Raw genomic sequence first — 21,013 nt, forward strand, 5'->3', positions numbered from 1 at the left:
AGTGCTTTTAACCACTCGGGTGGGTAAGAGTGCTTGGTGCATTGGCATTAGGACCTGAGTTCAAATTCTCAGCACCCGTGTATAAAGTGGGGCGGAACACCATGTGCCTGTAACCTCAGCATTTTGATAAACAGAGACAGTTTGCTGCCAGCCTAGTTAAAAAACGAAAGCTCCAGGCTCAGTGAGAGCCCCTGGCCCATAGAAATAAGGTGGCATGTTGGAGAATAGAACACCCAACATCCTCTTCTCCCCCTAGAGATGTCCACACACACGTGCAGGTACACACACAGACACGCAAAAAAAAAAAAACTGACTTTTAAAGGTTCACACGACTCTCTAGTGGTAGAGTACTTGTGTAGCATGCACAAAGCCTTGAGTTCAATCCCTGCCACCATAGAAAATATTAATATAACATTTTAGGACTGGAGACATAGCTCAGCAGTTAAGAATACTTGCTGCCCTTGGCCTCCTTGCAGAGGACCAGAGTTCATTTCCCAGGACCCATATGAGGAAACTCACAACCACCTGTAACTCTGGATCCAAGAGGATCTGACACCCTCTTCTGGCCTCCATGGGTACCCACACTCATGTACAGACACACAATTTTAAATAAAATAAGTCTGAAAAATAACACTTTAGACTTGCGTAAGAATTTAAGATATTTAGCATTTCTCATTTGTAGCTTTAGGGTCCAGTTTGAGTACTAACAAATTGAAGAACCATAATGTGTCTGTGTGTGATTTTAGGCACTAGAGTAACATTGATTTTATTTTGTAGGAGAAGATGATGTGAACTGGTTCATCAGTGACAAAGACATCGAGGTAAATCAATTTTTTTAAAAATAATAATAATATTGTCCCTTGATCTATAGATTTCCATTTATTTTACTACAATAATTTTTGGAAAAGTAATAAGCTTTTTTTAAAAAAGACATAGTCCCTATGGCTTAAAAGAGAAAGTTTGGTTTTAGTATGTGTGTGATTTAACTTGCCAGAAATTTAACTCAACTTTGATTTTTGTCAGCTGATGGGTACAATAATCATTTGATACCCTTTTGTTTCTGATTCTCTATGCCTTGATGATTCCTGTTAGCTCCTATGGCCTGGTACTACTAAGATCAACACCGGAAATCTCTGTTTCTTCAGTGTAAGGAAATGGTCAGCCTATATTTAGAATGTGGCAGGTGCTTGTGTCAATTATTAGCTTTATTGTAGCAAATACTTAAAAAAAATTTTTTAAGTTGTTTTCAACTTGATGTCACGTTTTAAGATATAACTAGATTGGAGATAACTGTCAACCAGTTCAAGAGAATAACAGGTAAAAAATGAAGCTTTTTCAAAAATGGAATTTGCTTATTTATGTATGTATTTTTCTTTTTTTGAGACAGGGTATCCTACATAGCCTAGGCTGGCCTCGAACTCGAGATCCTCCTGCCCCGGCCTCCCAAGTGTTGGGATTATAGTCATGAACCACCATGCCTGGCTTTAAAGATGGAATTCTGCCAAACAAGATAAGCGCATGGTTGGGATTTGCATATTCCTCTTTAGGTATTTCATATGATGTGTTTTGCTCATGTTCTTTCATAGATAGTAGAATTCAAGTAAAATACGAGACAACTAGAATTGGGTCACTATGTAGCAGAATGTACAAGGACTACAGTAAAAGAATATTATCTCATACTCTTAGAAAGTATACTTAGTTTTATAGGCAATAGAGGTAGCCCTATGCTTTTCAAAAGAAGGATATATTTGGTAGTTACATTGTTTTATAATTTTTAAAGCACAAGATCATAAAAATACCATTCATAACTAAAATTTAAGCAAGTCTCTCATTCACAAATAAATGGTGTATGTTTAGATATAGAAGTTAGCAACAACTAAATGAAGAATATCAATATTCCTTTTAGACCTGAACCCTAAGTGGAGAATAGTAAGTGGGAGGGAGTCACATGGGCAAGTATAAAAGAAATAGGGCTATCCATGTGCCCACCTTTACAGGGTGGAGTCCACATCCAGGTGCTAGGTTGGACACATGTGTCTGTCAATTCTTGTGTCTTACCAAAGTAATGGAATGGACCCAAAATATAATGTTTCTTACTCATTGATAGTTTTGAGGAAGAATAGGTAGGTTTCCTTAAACTGACTGAAATAATTTTAATTCTTGGTTTTTTTTTCCCCTACCCTTAGGCCAAGATAGGCAATAACAGATCATCTGGAAGATGGACCAACCGATACTATTCAGTCAACAAAAATGTCACATGTAGAAATTGTGATAAACGTGGCCATTTGTCAAAAAACTGCCCCTTACCACAAGTACGTGAGATGCGTGATGCTTCTTTGTAGTGAAAGTCTAACTGTTAGGCCTAGAAGCCTCTGACATAGACTCAGCTCTCGTTCAAGTGTGCTGGATTACAGGTAGCTCAGGAGCCTGGCCAGGGGTGAGCAGTAAGTGCAGCATCTGGAGCCCTTGGATCCATTTCAGCTTCCCCATTATGAGGTGTGTGACTGTGTGCAAATTACTTCCTATTCTGTGCCTAGAAGACAGAGTGAAATGATTCCCTTTTCTTTCTTCAACAGATTTCCCTTCTCCTCTTTAAACAGCATATTTTATTGTGGGATAATTCTCACTGTTAGAGATTTATATGTGTGTACTAATACAAATTATGTAAAGCAAGTACATCTACCTTTGGAACAACACAGAACTGTAGCTCTTAGATATTGTGGCATGTAGTGGCCCTGTACACACATTCCTTCATTTCCTAGTATGTCTCCTAAACAGTTCTTCATAGGTATACTTCTGCTTCTCTCTCTGTTCCTCCTGTGACTTAGTTTCCAGATATGCCCGTTGTTTTCCTAGATATTTCCACTCTATGACTGTTCCTCTGTAAGATAAGGTATGCTAAGTAAGTGCCTGCTGAGCATATATCCAGATCTAAGACTTTGGGGCAGCACCATGCTGATAGCTGTGTTCAAGCCCTGAGTCCAGACATGTGTCTGATTTTACAGTTCTGCTCAAGGTTGGACCTTCACTTCGTTTTGAGTTAGAAATAACTTTTTATGGAATTATATAGGAAAGGAATAACCAATGTTTTATCATTTGAAACTGATACATTTTGCTAAAGAAAGTTTGTGTTTGTCTGCCACATAGAAAGTCCGGCCTTGTTGCCTCTGCTCGGAGAGAGGACACCTCCAGTATGGCTGTCCAGCCCGTTTCTGCTTAGACTGCTCTTTGCCCATGTCTTCCACACACAGATGTCTTGAAAGATCTTCCTGGAGAAAACGATGTGATCGATGTGATATGATAGGCCACTATGCTGACGTAAGTATCCTTAATGTAACTAATTTGTCAAGACTTTGAACAGTGTACCAGTTATAGCCATCAGCTAACCTACTTGAAAGAGTGTGTGTGTGTGTGTGTGTGTGTGTGTGTGTGTGTGTGTGTGTGTGTTTGAGATAGGGTTGCTCTGTGTAACCCTGGCTGTCATGGAACACAATCTTTAGATCAGGCTGGCCTCCAACTGTGGGATCCACCTGTCTCTACCTCCCAAGTACTGGAATTGAAAGTGTGTGCTACCAGGGCTGGAGAGATGACTCAGTGTTAAGAGCACTGGCTGCCCTTCCAGGAGACCAGGGTTCAATTCCCAGCACCCACATGGCAGCTCACACCATATGTAACTCCAGTTCCTGGGGATCCGACACCCACACATAGACACACATGCAGGCAAAACACCAATGCCCATAAAATAAAAAATAAAACAAAAAAGCGTGCACCACCACATCTGGCTTTGAAAGAATATTTATTGTTCCCTAAATTAGATTGTCATATCCCACTAGCCACTTGCTGTGCAAAGCGGTGCTCTAAATCTCAGGTATAATCCTATTAGAGAATCCATCGGGGGGAACACCAATAGATGCTTTAAGCCCATGTGAGTGTCTTTATTTACTTACTAAATAAAGATTATTTTAAAGATATATATATCTTTATACATGGAGATTTTACATATGAATCCATGTATGTCTAAATGGAAATAGATATACGCTTACACATTTTATACAGATGTGCATGTGAAAGCTGGTCTGATGTTCTTGTTGGTGATTTTTTACTAGTGGTAAAATAATATTAGTCTAAGACAATAAGTACTTGCCTCCAAGGACTTTAGATATGCTTGTTTTACTATGTTGTGTTTTTTTTGTTTGTTTTTTTTTTTATATTTAAAAAGTAACCCAGGCATTTTTTTTTTTTTTTTTTTAATATTTAAAAAGTAACCCAGGCAAAAAGTGGCCAATAATTCCAGGACCTAAGAGTCCTAGGCACAAAATTCTCAAGTTTTGAGGCCAGCAAAATCCTGTCTCAAAAAAACATTTTTTCTTAATAATAAGAAAATACGCCGGGCGGTGGTGGCGCACGCCTTTAATCCCAGCACTCGGGAGGCAGAGCCAGGCGGATCTCTGTTAGTTCGAGGCCAGCCTGGGCTACCAAGTGAGTTCCAAGAAAGGCGCAAAGCTACACAGAGAAACCCTGTCTTGAAAAACCAAAACAAAAAAAAAAGAAAATACAAGTTAAGTAGAAGACATTTCTGTTATTTGCAACATAGAATGATGCAGTGGACATTGCTCACCTCCTATTGTAAATGTGTATGGGGTGAAAGGATTGGTTCTAATCACAATTTCAGAGCCCAGAAAGGCTGATAATGTGGACTCAGCTTTGATAGGGAATGTGTAGCTTCCTACAGTCAGTTTACTCCCTATTTGTAATGAATGTGTCACTAAGGGTCTGTCATTTTAGCTGTCAATTGCATACATTTCTACAGAGTAACAGATTCTTACTTTGTATTTAAGAGGTAATCATTTTTTCACACTCTTACTTGGGTGCCAACCCTTGTGGTTAGGTCAGTCCTCATTGTCTTTTCAATGCTTAAGTTGTAGGCTTGTACAAAGGCCAGGCCAGCTCCTGCATGTTGGTCAAGTTACTGTTAACTACCCAGCATGCACTTCTGAACTGATAGTATACACTTCGCCCTCATTTGCTGGGACTCTGCAAGCCCTCCACTTGCCTCTGTGTCGAAGCCTCTAGTGGTGCTGTCTTCCACTCATCTTGCCAGTACCACCTTCTCACCTGCTAGTACACTTTTCGCCCTTTCCCAGAAGACTTCTTAAACCTTGTTGATACTTTAACATTTTACAAGTTAAAAAATCAAGTAGGGACCTACAAGATGGGTCAGTGGTTAAAAACACTTGCCCACCAAACCCAATCACCTAACTTGGAAACCCAGAACCCACATGATAGAAAAAGAGAACAGACTCACAGGTTGTCCTCTGATCTCCATTCCACAGCATGCACTCACACACATGCACACTGAATAAATGAATATTTTTAAAAATTTAAATAGATCAACAAAGTTTAACTTTCTCTTCCTATGGCCATACTTGAACATCTGTTTTGCCAGAACCAGATACATAAATGCAAGGAAAATTCATAATAAGAAACTTATGAGTCATGATCAAACTCTTCATGTATTTTAAATACTTTATTAGTTATCAGCAGTGCAAAAACGACTTAACTAGAATTTGAGTTTTACAATGTGAAGGACAGAGATATGCTCCAAGGTCTAGGTCAACCTGCACCATTGGTTATATTGCCCTCCAAATGACAAGAATATGGACTGTGAAAAGGTCATCCTGAAACTGCCAGAGACTGTCCTCTTCTCAGTAACTTAAATCCAAGTCCTGTTGTGCATTTCAGGCTGGCCTGAAACTCCCAATCCTCCTTCCTCAGCTTCCTGAATGCTGAGATTACTAATGTCCAGCCTATCTTTTGGTTTTTTGAAATAGGGTCTCACTATGTAGACTCAGAGAAAGATACAAAATCATATTCGAAAAACTTCAGCCATTCTGAACTTTTTTTTTCTGCTCCGTCTATTCCAGTCTTAAAGGGCTACAGTGTTATTGTCACAGTCTGTGTTCTTGAGCAGCAGTGTAGATGGACAGTTGACAGCATGATCTGGAGTCTCGCACTCTCAGCATACTTGTCACTACCCTGGCAGAATCTATGAATATCAACTCTGTGGTGTGGTAAACAATTCCCACTTTGCCCATTTGCTTCCTGTTTTCAGTAGGCAACTAGAATAATCATTTTTGTTTGCTTATTTTTTGCTCTTTGGGGTTGCGGTGGAGGGTCTCACAAGGTAGGCAGCTGGCTATGTATACCAGCATAGCCTTCTGCCTCCTAAATCCTGGGATTATTGGCGTGTGCCACCAATCCTATCTTGGAGTAATCCTTTTAAACATGCCCAGATTAATTCAATCTAAAATTCTCACGTATAACTTTGTATCTCTCTGAGTCAGAGCTCAGGCTCATTCTGTCTGCATATGGGCCATGTATGCCATTGACTTCTTGACTGTTGGTTTCCTATAGTAATCCCTGTTGCTTACTTTATTTAGATGATTTCCTCGAAAGACCAAATAAACTTTTCTCTGTACCCACCATCTGTTACTTTTCCATTAGTTACCCACAAGAGCTTACTTCCTCATCTTCATTACATCTACTCAAATGTCTCCTTTCATCCACCCTGCTTAAAACAGCACATGTCTACACTTTGAACTCGTTGCCTCTTTTCCTGTTTCTTCTCCATAACACTTATATCTAATACTGAATTCAATTTTCTGTCCTCTACTTTGAACGTAAGCTGCAATGTCGATTTTCAGAATGTTCATCATAGTAACTCTAGTTTCTAGGACAGTTCTGCCCTGTTGGAGCCCAGTGGAATTTTGAATAACAAATTAATGAATGAGTTAGGAATGACAGATCCTATGCACCTAACCTCCAATTAAATGAGTCAGAGAATTGTCAAACCTTGCACATAAGCTAGGACATTCTCAGCTTGAGTGGTAACAAAGTTGACCTGGTAATTTTCCTAATACTGCTTAAAATCATTTCAATAGACTTTACAGAAGTCAGCTTTGTTACAGCATACCCAAACTATAGTGACATTTCCAAGGCAAAGGCAGTCCCTTTTCCTTTCTTTCCCAGGATTTTTAGGAATCAACTCTAGATTTGTGTTGTTGTTGTTGTTGTTGTTGTTGTTGTTGTTGTTTTTAAACATTTACTTTGTTACCAAATACTTTTCCTAAATATATGTGTTTTAAGTAAATGCTGAAGTAATTTTGCAATCCTTTAATTTGGGCCTATCAACTGCCAAGTTCTATAAGGAAGAATCTTAACAAGTGAGCTTGTGGTGAAATATATATACTATGTCAACTTGAGTGGCTTAAAAGAACAAATTCAAGAAAAGATAAGATTAATTTCAGGGAGCCTTTTACAATTCAAATGATAAAGGAAAAACTAATTTTCCTGTTAATTTGCTTGAAAATAAGACAAACTGCTGACATTAAGACTGACCCAATGATGATCACAAAATGATAGAAAATAAATACAACTTACAATGTACTAACCTGGCAAGGGTTCAGGAAATGAGAATATAGGAACTTCTCCCTCCCTGGATTTTTAAACAATTTGGATATATAAGAACCCAAATGCTAAGGAAGGAAAGAGCTTATTCTAAAAATAAAATCATCCCTGAACTGATGACTTGGGTCCATGAGTAAAAGTGCTTGTCACTAAGACTGGCAACCTGAGTTCAATCCCCTGCTCATATATGGTAGAAGGAGAGGACCAATTTTTGAAAGTTATCTTATGACTTACACACATACCACTCTCGTGGTGGCACGGACACACCCACACACTCACAATAGATAAATAAGTGTAATAAAATAATTTCAATCATCTAAAACATTCCAGAATTACATATTATAATTGATTGGTTGATTTTAAATAAGTGTGTAGTCGTCTTGATGAGCATCACACCAATTTGGGAAGCAAAGAAGAAACTGAGACTTGGGCTAGATACACTTTTATCTCCAGTGTTTTTCACATTTGTTATTTAAGCGTAATAGTGAAACTAAGAGGCATGACTGGGATGGATTGATTTGCTTAATGACAGGTAATCATTAAATGAACTTATAAGTGCTGATTTTGTTGAGGGGCCAGGATACCAACAAGGAAGTTAAGTAGACCTCTTCACTGTGTTCTTAGTATTATTAGCACATGTGCCATGATGTGAGTGGAGGTCGGAGGACAACTTTGGGGAGTCACTTCTCTCCTTCCACCTGTTGAGGCAGGTCTCTCATGCTGCTGTTGCTACTCTGCATACTGCAGGCTAGCTGACCCCGGAGTTTCAGGGGGGTTCTCCTGTTTCCTCCTCCTGTCTTGCCACAGAAGTTGCCGTACTTTGATTCTGTGTTGCTGTGACAAAACACTGACCAAAACCAACTTGGAGGCATTTTCTCAATTGAGATCCCCTCTTCCGAGATGACCTGAGCAAATGTCAAGTTGACAAAAAACTAACTAGCATAGCAGTGCTCAGATTGCAGACCCATGCCATTGCGGCCAATTTTTTTTATCTAGGCTCAGGGATTGAATTTGGATCCGTAGACTTGTGCAGCTAGCATTGTTAGCCACTAAGCCATCTCCCCAGCTCAACTTCTGTCCTCATAATGTTTTAGTGAAAATTGCTTATATTTTCATTGTTAAGAGAATCAATCCTAATTCAGGAATTAGCCATTCTTTGGAACTGTTCCCAAGCCACTTAATAAATGAATATCTGAACTTTCTGTAATTGCATATACATGTTCTACATTTTAAGTTGAAGCTATGTACCTTTTCACATTTAGAGTTTGAAGGAGAATTCAGCCTTGCTTTGAAATTCTGTTAATTCTTTCTCAACATCTCTAACCTGAAGAACTCCCTGCCCTCTCAAGCTGTTCTGTAGCACATGCCTTAGGGTCTAGCACTTGGCCCTAGTAGTGAGCCTAACAGCTTAAGGGCAGGATTTCTTTGTTGGAACTAAGAATACACTAGTAGAGAATAAAGGCCGTTCTTTTTCTCACAAAGAAGGGAGATTGTCTTCGAAAGAGCCTTCAGTTTCATTAAGAATTATGTGGTACTTAGAAATGGACTTATTCTTAAGTGAGATTGTGACAAAGCAGATTGATACCAGGAATAAGGACAAACTCTGCTACAATTGAGTTGTGATTAAGGAAGAGAAACCCCCATTAAAGCCCTATAAGGCTACAAACATACTAAATACTGCAAACTAAGGTCAACTCTCCTAAACTTCTTTGATTCCAGACAGCTTCTGAACTGGATTCTATAAATCACTTTCAAACCATACAAGTATATACTAATTAATTCATTTAAACATGCAGTTGTATCCAGCCTTTTGTCATTGCAACACACCATTGTCACCTATAGAGTCCACAATCCATTCTCCAGTACCATTATCATCTGTAGAGTTCACACTCAGAACCATTGTCATCTACAAAGTCCACTGTGGTGATTCCTAGACTTTATTCTGTGGTGCTGATTTATAATTTGCCACAATACTAATACCTAACTTGATTACTTTGGCACCACAGTCTTAAATCCAGGTAGTAAATACGGTTTCTGAAAACTTTTTTTTTTCTCTAATTCTATTTCCTTTTATCTTTCCAAATGATTATAAAGTTAACTTGTTCACCTGTGATAAATCCTGGGAGGATTTTGATTATTGAGCTCAATCTATTGATGACAGACAGTAGGGACTGGGTTTTTGTTTTGTTTTGCTTTTGTTTGTTTGTTTTTTGTTTTTCAAGACAAATTATTGCTTGTGTATAGAAAAATATTTAAGATTAAATACTTGCAGTAGTTCTCAAGTGATATAGTTAATTTACTTTTGGTTGCCTGTATTTTCTGTGTTTCCAATGAATGTTCAGTACTTTCATGTGTGTGTGTGTGTGTGTGCGCGCGTGCGTCTGTGCGTGCGTGACCAGCTGGCCAGCACGCTCCAAAGCTCCTCTTGTCTCTGCCTCCCCAACACTGGGATTGCAAGCGTGGGCCACCTCACCCTGCTTCTCACAGTGGGACGGGGGACGGATGGGGGGGGACTGGGATCCGAACTCAGACCTTCGTGCTTACACAGCAAGCACTCCACCAGCTGAGCCACCTTCCTGTCCCTGTGTGACGTGTTTAAGATGAGCTTTACATGACAGTGGTGACGGCATCAGATAGCACAACTCTGGACGAAAAGTGTACGTGACATACCCTGGACACTACAGGAATCTTGTGAAAAAAGGAAATTTCCATAGAAGAATTCTATGATATTTGCATAATTAGAACTGAATGATAGAACATGATCATGAATAGAAATAACTTAATGTTATTTCTAATTTAAAAAAAATAGGTTTTGTCGCTTAAGATGCTGTTTATATTTTATATATGTAAATATAAATAATAAGTGTCAAATTCCCTGTTCATTGGGCACTATCAGAGAGTTCATGACAGTTAAGAATGAAGGGGATACCATCACCCTAAGTTTTTGTTGCTGTTCAAGTATAGGAATGTCAGTATTTAAAACATGGAGGGTCCAGGCTGGTGAGATGGCTTAACAAGTAAGGGCACTTGCCACCACGCCTATGACTTGAGTTTGATCCCCAGAAGCTACATGGAAGAAGGGCAAAACCAACCTCAGCAAGTTGTCCTCTGATGTCCACATGCGTGCATAAATGTGCACAGACAGTAAATAAATGTAAACGGTTGTGTTAGAAAGAAATGGTGGGAATGCAGAGAGAGTGCAGTAGTTAAGAGCGCTTGTTTTTGCAGAAGACCTGACATCAATTCCCAGCACTGACATGGTGGCTCATAACCATCTATAACTGCAGCTCCAAGGGGTCATCAGGCACCAGCTATGAATATAGTGTACATACATGCATGCTCTCAAAACACTCATGCACATGAAATAAATAAATGTAAAAAATAATTAATTAAAAAAAAGAAGAAATGCAGGTTCTGGCCATGGTGGCATGTACATGTAATCCCAGAATTCAGGAGGCTGAGAATGGGATTGCGCCCAAGGTCAGGCAAGGCTACATAGTGAAACTGTCTCAAAAACTAACTGAATAAATAAATCCACAAGTCAGTGAAAAGACAGAAGTTCTGAGTAAGTTGAAAGTTCTAAAGAAATTGAAGATACTGGAGAACAGGAGACCCCTCTTCACCTGTGCACATTGTTGTGTGTTTACTAGCATGCCATCTAGATAGATTTCCAGAATGACAGGGATTTATCTTCCAAGTTTCTCCTTCCCTGATGGAAATCTGTGGTTACTGTTAAAAAGGAAATGCTTATAAAAATGCTGTGACCATTATTATTTCAACATTGTAAGGAAAAGAAATCAACTAAATTTGAGTAAATTGAGCCAGGGACATGTCACTTTGAGAGTAGTGGGGAATAGTTTCAGTTTTCATCAGTGACCAAAATACTTTAATTTTTTTTTATTGTCAGAAGTTAGCTGTTAGATATTACCTGACCCAGTATCCTTTTCTATGTATTTTTGAACAACTGAAAACATTAAATAGGCTTCATCTGAATGTCTTAGTTGCTCATCAATTCAATTTTTTTTCCTACTATGAAGAAGGGAGCCACAGTGGCTCCATCTAAGTAGAATCTAGTTTGTCCTTTCCCTTTTGATTTGTTTCTGTGAGTCTTTGCTTTCCTCCTAAGCTTGACCACAGAGAAGAGTTGACCACTGTCCATTGGAATCTCAGCTGCCTTATTTTGATGTCCATTTGTCTGTAACCATAGAGCTTCAATCAAAGTATAAAGAGTACCAATCTCATGTGACTGTAGTAATAACTAATAACAGCTGAGCACTTGCTATTTAGTAGGCAATGTTCTAAGGAATTAGTCCTATCAAGTCTAACCATCACAGCAGCCCATTGAGAGAGTTCTGGGAGCCCTGTTTTATAAATAAGGAAGCTGAGGTGCAGTGGTGTATAATTTGCCCAAGACAGTAAGTACAGGGCAGGATTTGAACCCAGACATTTATTTGGTTCTGGCATGTCGATTTTAACTGTTGTGTTTTTGTGACTCCTTGTCTTCATTTTCTCCTATTGTTTTACTTGCAGTATCCTTAGATAAAAACAGCATGTGTTAGAAGATTAGCAACTTTTTATAAAATGAACTTATATCAGTCATGTAGAATCATAGAGTATCTCCAGAAACATTTGAGATTCCTTATACAAAAATCTTTTTCAAAAGAAAATGTCACTTAAGAGAACTGAGTATGTGTGAGTATATTGGGGTTTTTTTCTGTGTGTTTGATTTTAAATATTTTTCTGTAAAATAAGGACAATTACATTTTCTTTTTTTTTTTTTTTTTTTTTGGTTTTTCGAGACAGGGTTTCTCTGCGTAGTTTTGCGCCTTTCCTGGAGCTCACTTGGTAGCCCAGGCTGGCCTCGAACTCACAGAGATCCGCCTGCCTCTGCCTCCCGAGTGCTGGGATTAAAGGCGTGCGCCACCACCGCCCGGCAACAATTACATTTTCTAATAAAACTGTAATTTATAATTGCCCTTATAACTGCATTTAACTTAGGGACTACAAAAAAATGAATATTTTGTAGGGAAAAAAAAGCTCAGTTTTCCTGGTTGCAAAGGATTATGAGTATAGGGACTGGTTAAAATTTGACCTTGGATAAAAAGATGGTTCTATGGAGTCTGGTTCGTTTTGGAAGCAGCTTTGAGATATCGATCAGTGAATGGCTTTTCATACTGATTGCTGAGAAAACAAATGTAGATTCTGTATACATTGTCACATATAGATGATGTACATATGTATACATGTATTTGTGTTGATGTGTTTTATAGCTTCTCTTTACCAAAAATAGCCAGTTTTTATACAGAGTAGAAATATAGTAAACAATCTTAAAATAGTAACATTTTGAATTTTAATTGTAGATTTCTGTAATTTTAGACCTTAGTGCTATCTTTATGTAGAATTTCAATTTAAGGTAAATGTTAGATGTTCTCTTCAATTTTCCCCCTAAAATAAATTCTAGCTCACATCTACTCAGTGTATATGCAGTAGGAAACATAAATACATTATGTGTCAGAGGAATCACATACATACACAGTGATTAGCCAAGTCTTTGGACAGTTGGGTGACTTGAGAGTCATTATATGAAGAGTATGTTGACCAGGCTCCACATAGGGTCACTCATTTGAAATGAAGGTACCTAAAACAATATAACTCTGTATATGGGAGAGTTACAGTGATGGCTAAACCCAGGGGCTGGGATATTTTTCTTGCCATCACTTCTCAGTCAACAAATTTTAAACAAAATTATTCTCTTTAGTTTTTCTATTTAAGTTATTCACCATCGATAACTATTGCTTGTTTTATTAAATCTTTTGTTTTGCTGCAGTGACTTAAGGGGCCATCTCTTCACAACAGAGGCTTTGACAAAGCACCAGAGGATTCTGTTAAAAAGTTGTGTTTCGTAATTGTAGCTGTCGTGTCAGAGCCTAGCTGACTTGGAGCTGAAGGATTTTTGTGAGATGAGTAGCTGTGCCAGCAGGGACCCAAGTCTCCTGGGCTGGCCGCGCTCTCATTAAGATTTGCCGCTAGCAGTGGCGGTGTTCAGCATGTATGTGACGTGCATTCTGTTATTGTATGCTTGGCTTGTCAGCCTGCAGCTTTCTGACACTCACTTATGTCACTCTTTATTCAGAGAGGAAGAAGCTTTTGATAATTTGACAAGACAAGCTCTTAAACGATCTAGGTCATGGCCTTCACTGTCTGTGATTGTGAACATATTTCCTGAAAGCCCTGTCACTCATCACAGCTACATTTTCTCCCGGGGAGCCACAGGCCTGTCCTGGTCTCTTGTCAGCTCATACATTTTGGTTATTCATATACCAAATACAGTACTGAGAGGTTTTTTTCTTCCCTTTTGCAAATGCTAGCATGTTAGTAAGGCTAATCCTTTCTCCTGTGCTGTGTTCCCAGCAGGGCTGCGTTCAAGGGCTCTCCCTAGTACAAGGCAGACAACTGGCCAAGGGGAGCTGAGGAGGAGGAGAGGCCGCTTAGTGCTGTTTTTGTGTTTGTTCATTGTTGTGGAAATATGAGAACTGGTGGCAAGGGCCTTGTCTGTTGAGCACTTGAGTCTTGGTCTGCTGTCAGGGGCCGTTTAAGATTGAGTGTTTTATTTTCTTTGATGTACGCATTTGAGAATAGGGAAGTGGGAATTAAACAACAGATGCCCTAAGCCGTTGTTCTCATAAAACAATAATTAGCACCTGATAAAATTCAATATGGGTCGAAATGCACAGTATAAACTCTCAATTCATCTGGCATGACGAACTGTATTGATTCATCTTTGAATTTTATGAATAATGGCAATCAGTTATTCATGTATGTTTATTATCCAAAATACAATAGAGAGGAAAACAAGTTGGGCAAAAGTTGGCAAACAGTGTACCACATTGCAGAAACAGATGTACAAGTGTGCTTTGTGTGTTCAGTTGTGTGACTTAAGGACGCCCTCTGGGTCCATCTACCTAAGTGCCAGTAAGGGGAGAGCACCGAGGCAATAATAATACAATTGTACTTTTATGCTTTATTATATTTTCACTTTAGATGAGCTGACTACTCATTCAGTTTAAAACTTATTTTAAAATAAATTAAACTAAGTTTCCAGTTGCAATAGGTAGTTTCTTCCCTTTAGAAATGAATTTATTTCACCTAAATTTTCCATGCAATAGATATATAAACCTGGATACTTTGCCATTCTGTTTGGTAAGAAATTTTAATTATGTGTGTGTGAATAATGCTAAGGAATATTAAAAAAGAGGAGGAGGAAACAACTGCCAAAGCTTTAGCATATAAAAAATAGGATTTTAAATTTTGATTAATGATTGCAGTTATATTTCATATTTAAAATAAATGTGTATGCTGTCTGTTGACCCGTACTTTGAAATCTCTTTTCTAACCATACATAGTATTATGTATAAAATAGTAAAATGAAGCTGTGCATAGGAATGTTAAATAAAAGTACTTACAAAATAGCCAGGAAGAATTTTTTAAATCGTAGTGCTATTGTCTAATAAAAGGAAAGAAGTTTCAAATCTTTCACTCCTAAATTTCTGTATCAGTCATCATCTTTGTGTACAGAGCAGTCAAATGATTGTTCAAAAACCAAGTAATTCTTTCTTTTATTACTAAATTGCTACTACACTAGAAAAGGTCACATGGTAGAGTGGCATTCTGCCAGTCTATGACAACTCAGTGATTGTGATTTTTCAACCGTATTATTCTGAGGATACTGTGGTAATCAAGAACTATCCATAACTAATGTATAAATAACTGCTTGCTTATCTCTATAGTGATCCAACTCAAATTATATGTACACAGCAAAAAGCTTATGCTAGAAAGTAGGAAATGAGTATTTAAAGATATATTGTATATTAGGTCTTTGTATGTAAGTATGTTTGTATATATCCTTAAAATCTTTTGTAGCTGAAAACTTTGTAAATATTATTTATCTGGTGCTAACATTGTCTGCCTCCTGAAGCTGCTTTTAATTTTCAAATTTAGTTTCCTTTTAGTTAGTGTTATTTATCCAGAAATCATTGGCATAGGTAGTGGGTTTTTTGAGACACTTTATATTTTATTAATTTGCCATTAAAACTGGGAAGCTGACCACTAAACATTGTCATGTACACACTTTTCTATAGAAATTGTATGGGCTAGTTAAAGTGCATAAGATGTGGTTTTTTGGATTTTTTTCCAGCTGAGTTATACTATCTTTTGTCTAATCGCGTATGTGGTATTTTCAGTAGAGTTTTCGCTGTTCATAGTTGCTGTCATCACATTCTATTTCTGCAAAGATGGTCAACTGATGAGCTAAATAGTGCTCTTAGAGACTGTTTCCTCAACAGGGTCGTAATTCACCATGAGGAGATTGACATGTGACTCAGGGAAGGCTCTCTTCCTGGTGTTTGTTGTTATCTATTCTGATTGCAGTAAGTTCATCTTTGACAGAATTTTTGAGGCTTCATTGTTTTGTTTTTAGATTATTGCTCTATAAATATGATCATGTGAAATTTTGATGTTTAAGGGAAAGCGTTTGGACTTTGTTTTTTTGTTTAGTTTTCTTTTTTCTCTTTTAATTCTCTTTTTCATCAAGTATTAAGTTAGCACCAAATGGTTCGATCAAAGATAGCAGCAGCTATTACAGATAAGTAGATCACCCCGTGAGGACTTCCTGGAAGCACTTGCTCTTGAAGTGCCTCTGTCGTGCTGCCAGGGTTCAGAGCGCTCTTTTAAAAGATGTGCCCCACGGATTTTGACCACTGCTCCTGGTACTACTTTAACTGAGTTATGACTCTTTATTTCACCTTAGTCCCCAGACTTCTAACCTAAGAAGAAAGAGGGGAGGAAAACTTTGTACTGGCTTCCTGACAATGGCAGAGAGTGTGTTAAACCAGTGTAAAATTCAATTAAACTGTCTAGCCAGGTTTTTGAAGCTGAAATGCAGACCCTTTCTGTTAAGCTTCTTATTTTCCTGTGACCGACACCGGTGGATGCTGGGTTATGCCAAAACCAACAGTCTGTAAAGTACCTTGTTTCATGCTCCCAGCTGATCAATATTTTTATTTTCCAGGCTTGCCCAGAAATCTGGAGGCAGTATCACCTAACGGTGAGTAAAAACACCTTTTTATTTTCCTCAGGACCCAGCCTATTTACCCTTCTCTGAACTGCTGACCATAAAATATAGACAGGCATCTTCTGCAGCCAGATAATAAACATCTGGAGCGTTTGTACTGAGAAAGCAATAAGACACCTTTCCCTCTCTCCTACTCACTGCCTGTCCTTTATCTTCCTGTTTTTAAAAAATTCCAAATGATTTTTATTACTCATATCATTGAATGATTATATCATGATGCTCTTATAGTTAGACTATATTCATTAAATTAAAGGGGAAAATGCTAGAAACTATAAAGCAGGGTAATAACCGAGTGTCTTTAGAATATTGTGTTACCCCAGTCCATAAGCATACAGCCCACAATATCACCCATTATTTTTCTGCTTTTACTGAGATATTATACATTTTTAAATGATTAAAAAAAAAACTTAAGTGTACCTCTCATAGGACAGTTCAACTCTCCTGTCCTTAAAACTCTTGACTTGTTTGAATTTTATAATACATGCTTAATAGTCAAATTATTTAATTCTAATTTATTAAGATTTTAGTCTTAATAAAAGCAGAAAATAACTGAACTGATGCTCAGTATTATGAAGTCAGCTCGCTTTGACTCTCCAGCTTAAACAATGTCGGTAGTTCGCTGTTGCCTTATGTTCATTCTCAATGTGTTAAGTTGCGCTGAGAAACACTTTCTTTTAATTACACAGTTATATAACTTAACAGTATTAATAGGTGTTGGGGTTTACTATGTAAAAGGTTTTGTGTAGAATAAGGCAGGTCAGAAAAGAGAAAAGGCCCTTTGTAAAAAATGTACCTTCATACTGCTTTCCTCTTCTAGAAATAGAAGTGAGCCAACAGGTAGACTCCTCTCCCATTGTCTGTCCAGGCCACAGTGTCAGGGATGGTATCTGCATGTAGGCTGGTTTCAAGCTTTAGTGTTACATTAAATAAAAGTCATGTACTTGTCTATATTCTATACATACATGTAACAAATGCAGTGAATGGATTATGTCTGTGGTATTGTAGCAGTTCTTTGGTAACATAATATTGGTTAAGCCCTTATAGCCTAAACCTGGTACGAACGGAATCGTTCTTATACTTCTCAAAATCACAGAGTCTCTGTATTATAGTGCAACAGTACTCATTATTTTTATTAAATAATATCATAGTAGATTTGACTTTTATTCTTTTAGCTTTTCCACTAAAGAATTTTATGTGACTATTATTACATGATGAAAATTAGCTTCAAATGTAACAGAAATACTTAAAGGTTTGTTGAATATTTTTTAGCTTTTCAGAAACAAATTATAAAAAGAATACAGGTCTTTTAAAATGAAAATGAAATAAATTCACCTTTATTAGAATATAATATATCCTATCTAAGAATTACAAATTCAATTTGAAAACTTTCCATTCTGGAAACCTGGTTCATTTTCTTTCAGAAAATGTTGAAGTAACCATTGTACTTCACAACTACCAAGTTTCAATAAACAATGAATTACTATGTAAGAATAACTATAACACTAGTATGCTTATAAGTGTGTAAATACTTTACCAGTCCATCTAAAATATATCATTTTCTAATTATTTAAATTGCCTTATCAGTATATGAACAATATGAATGCCTGCCTGTAATTAAGCAGTGTTAAATACTGAATGAAAGCAAACTGCACGCTGATTTTAAGCCATCTCCAGCCCTTTTCCTAAGCGATGGACTGCCATCTATTGACTCAGAGTAGCCCTCACATGTGAATATGGCATCAGTCACAGCAGTGGCCACAGAAGGAACTAGGCCTGAAATGCTACTGTGTATTCATTTCAACCAGCCTGCTTGAAGCTATAGAATAGTCTACAGGTCATTGTGGTGTATTCCTTTCTTTTATAACCGAAATGCGTTTATTTCTAACCCCAGTGAACTCTATTTCAGGGTTAGATTTCTTTTAAAAGTTCCATTTGGAACTGTTAACATCTGAGTGTTTGACTTGCTGTTGTGTGGTTCCCAGCTGAGGAGACTGAATGCTCACTTCCAGAACAAGTACACTTTCCACAGCTTCAAAACCAGCCTGGCTAGAAAGCCTCTCTTTTATAAGCATGTAAGAAAGATGGTGATGTTAATTAACTTAAGTAGACTGGTGAAATTTCAAAACTTCCTTAAAATACTGTGAAATAAGATTACAAAAGAGAAGTGTTCATTATTTCAGTAATTTCATCAAAGGTAAAATGAAGTCTCTAGCAGATTGTACCTAAATAGAATAGCTTTTTTTTTTTTTTTTTTTTTTTTGACAAACTCGAGTTCAATACATTAATAAAAGGCAAGTGCATCATTCCAAAAGACACACACTTTAGGATATTAGGATTCTAAAGCACATACCCAGCACAGCATGTGACTTTACTGCTTTTCTTTATACATTTCAGTGACTAATAAAAAAAATTATACCTTGTGGTATCTTTGTTGATCTGGAGACATGTGTGAGGGAAAAAATATTTGACAATTACATAATTTCCTGCAATAGTTAATACTTTTACTTCCTCAAAAAAGTTAGTTTTTAAGTGATTTAATCATATAACCCTATTCTTTACATTGAAACTTCCCCTTTCACATTTTTAGCAGCCTTGACTCTTAAGTATTCTTTTTCTTCATTCAAATAACTCCCTACCAAGAAAGAAAACCCCTTCTCCCATCCCTTCGTTTCTTATAGTAAAAACTCTAGGCTAATATGGCACCAACAGAGTTTTATAACCAATAGACATTTTACCTGTTAGAAGCTATAATTGGACATGCAGTAGACATTCTTAACCTGCTTACTTAAAAAGTAATCAGAAAATTGTAATTTGGAGGCTCTATGTATTAAGAACCAAAAAGGTTAATGCACCTTTTATGTTAACTTTGTGCTTGGACCTCTTTGTATGGACTTCAAATGTATTACAACCATTCTGCCTCTTATTTTAACTAAAAATTTCAGAATAAGGAAGTAAATGTAATTTTTATACAAGGGCTAAGTTTTAAATGTTTATCATAATGTTTGGAATGCTTAGAATTTACACTCCAAAAATAGAAATATGTATTAACTGCACAATAGAGAAGAGAAATAAATTTCCTTGCTTTCTTTCTGGCCCAGGGAAGACTTATAGTCAGGATTTACTAGTAATCAAGAATAAGACCCTGAACCCACTGAATGGCAAAGTATATCTTACAGACTGAAGTCAACAGCATTCCATTTTGTTTTCCCAGTCCACATTCTCTCCTTATCTGCAAACACCAACTCAAAAGTATATTTTCTGAGTTTTCACAATGTGAATTTTACACCAAATATCAACAGGCTGAAAGCTAACTTTAGAACTGCCGTTGCACAGTCCAGGAGGAGAGAATAGGGAAATGAATGTAGGTGCTGAAGCTACAGCCATTCAAATATCTTTATCTTGGGATTGCGGTATAAGGAGGGGTAAATCACAATTTTTAACTGCCTAATGCTAAAATGCCTTGTTTTTTTTTTAAAAAATAACTTAAAATAAAAAGCAAAACTTTTTTAAAAGTCAGCCTCAATGGAGAATTTTTTCTATTCATTTTTCAAAAGGAATTTCCTATTGGTTTGGATATGTTAGGAGCCTCTTAGCTACCTAAGCAGACCTGCCTACCAGTGAGAACACTGTCCACATGCTGCTTAACTGGAAAGGCTTTATTCTTTCCTGTGGTTGTTTGCATCTGTTGGTGAGTGAAACAGCCCAGGTGCGTGTTTAAGAAAATAGGATTAGTTGGGCATTATCTTTAAAATTGCCCATTCCAAAATTGAGTGGGGTCTAGTTCACACTTAAAAAAACCAAAAATTTTGTACCCTTTTTAAGGGCCTGACAGAGAGACTATTATAAACAACACTCTTATAAATTCATTTGGTAGTTCAATCCACCTTGCCAACTCCCAGAACCAAGAATATTCATGTAAATTGTAGGAGTTTTTCTCTAGTGCTGCTCTGTCAGTGTTTTGATTAACTAAATGTTGCTGTTGAAACACTGTATCTGTTAAATGTCAGAGATGCAGTTTTATTTAAAATCCCCCTAAGCACTGACACTGTGCTAAAGTTAACAATGCACTGGTGATCTGGGGCGTGAGAAGGCACCTGTCCCTTCTGCAGTGCGTTGGTGGTGGTGTTCTTACGAGGCCAACAGCCAAGCTGCTTCACTGGTTCTTCAGATAGCTTGGTATCTAAAGAACAAGATTGGTTGGTTGTTGGTTGGTTGGTACTGGGTCTGAACCCAAGACTTTGTATATGCTAAGCATGAACCTTGCCATTGATGACATCAATGGTAACAGACAGGAAATACATTTGAACAGTGACAGAATATTTGAAGATCTTTCACATGGAAATTTTATCTGAAATAGTTTAGTATTTAATACTTTAAGTATTTGTTCTGCTGTTAATGTCATAATTATGATAGATT

The 21,013-nt window shown here is 37.3% G+C and overlaps 1 protein-coding gene across 3 annotated transcripts in view; it reads left to right on the plus strand.

Moving 5' to 3' along the window:
* Positions 1–21,013, plus strand: part of Zcchc7 (zinc finger CCHC-type containing 7) — a 195,303-nt gene that overhangs the window by 154,841 nt on the left and 19,449 nt on the right. For all 3 annotated transcript variants that reach the window (XM_028894766.2, XM_028894765.2, XM_028894767.2), the window contains exons 3-6: positions 778–821; positions 2,187–2,312; positions 3,148–3,318; positions 16,535–16,570. In XM_028894766.2, coding sequence (XP_028750599.1) covers positions 778–821; positions 2,187–2,312; positions 3,148–3,318; positions 16,535–16,570 — 377 coding nt within the window. The remainder of the gene's footprint in view (positions 1–777; positions 822–2,186; positions 2,313–3,147; positions 3,319–16,534; positions 16,571–21,013) is intronic.

This window comes from Peromyscus leucopus, chromosome 2 (genome assembly GCF_004664715.2).
Source record: "Peromyscus leucopus breed LL Stock chromosome 2, UCI_PerLeu_2.1, whole genome shotgun sequence".
NCBI classification, from domain to species: domain Eukaryota; kingdom Metazoa; phylum Chordata; class Mammalia; order Rodentia; family Cricetidae; genus Peromyscus; species Peromyscus leucopus.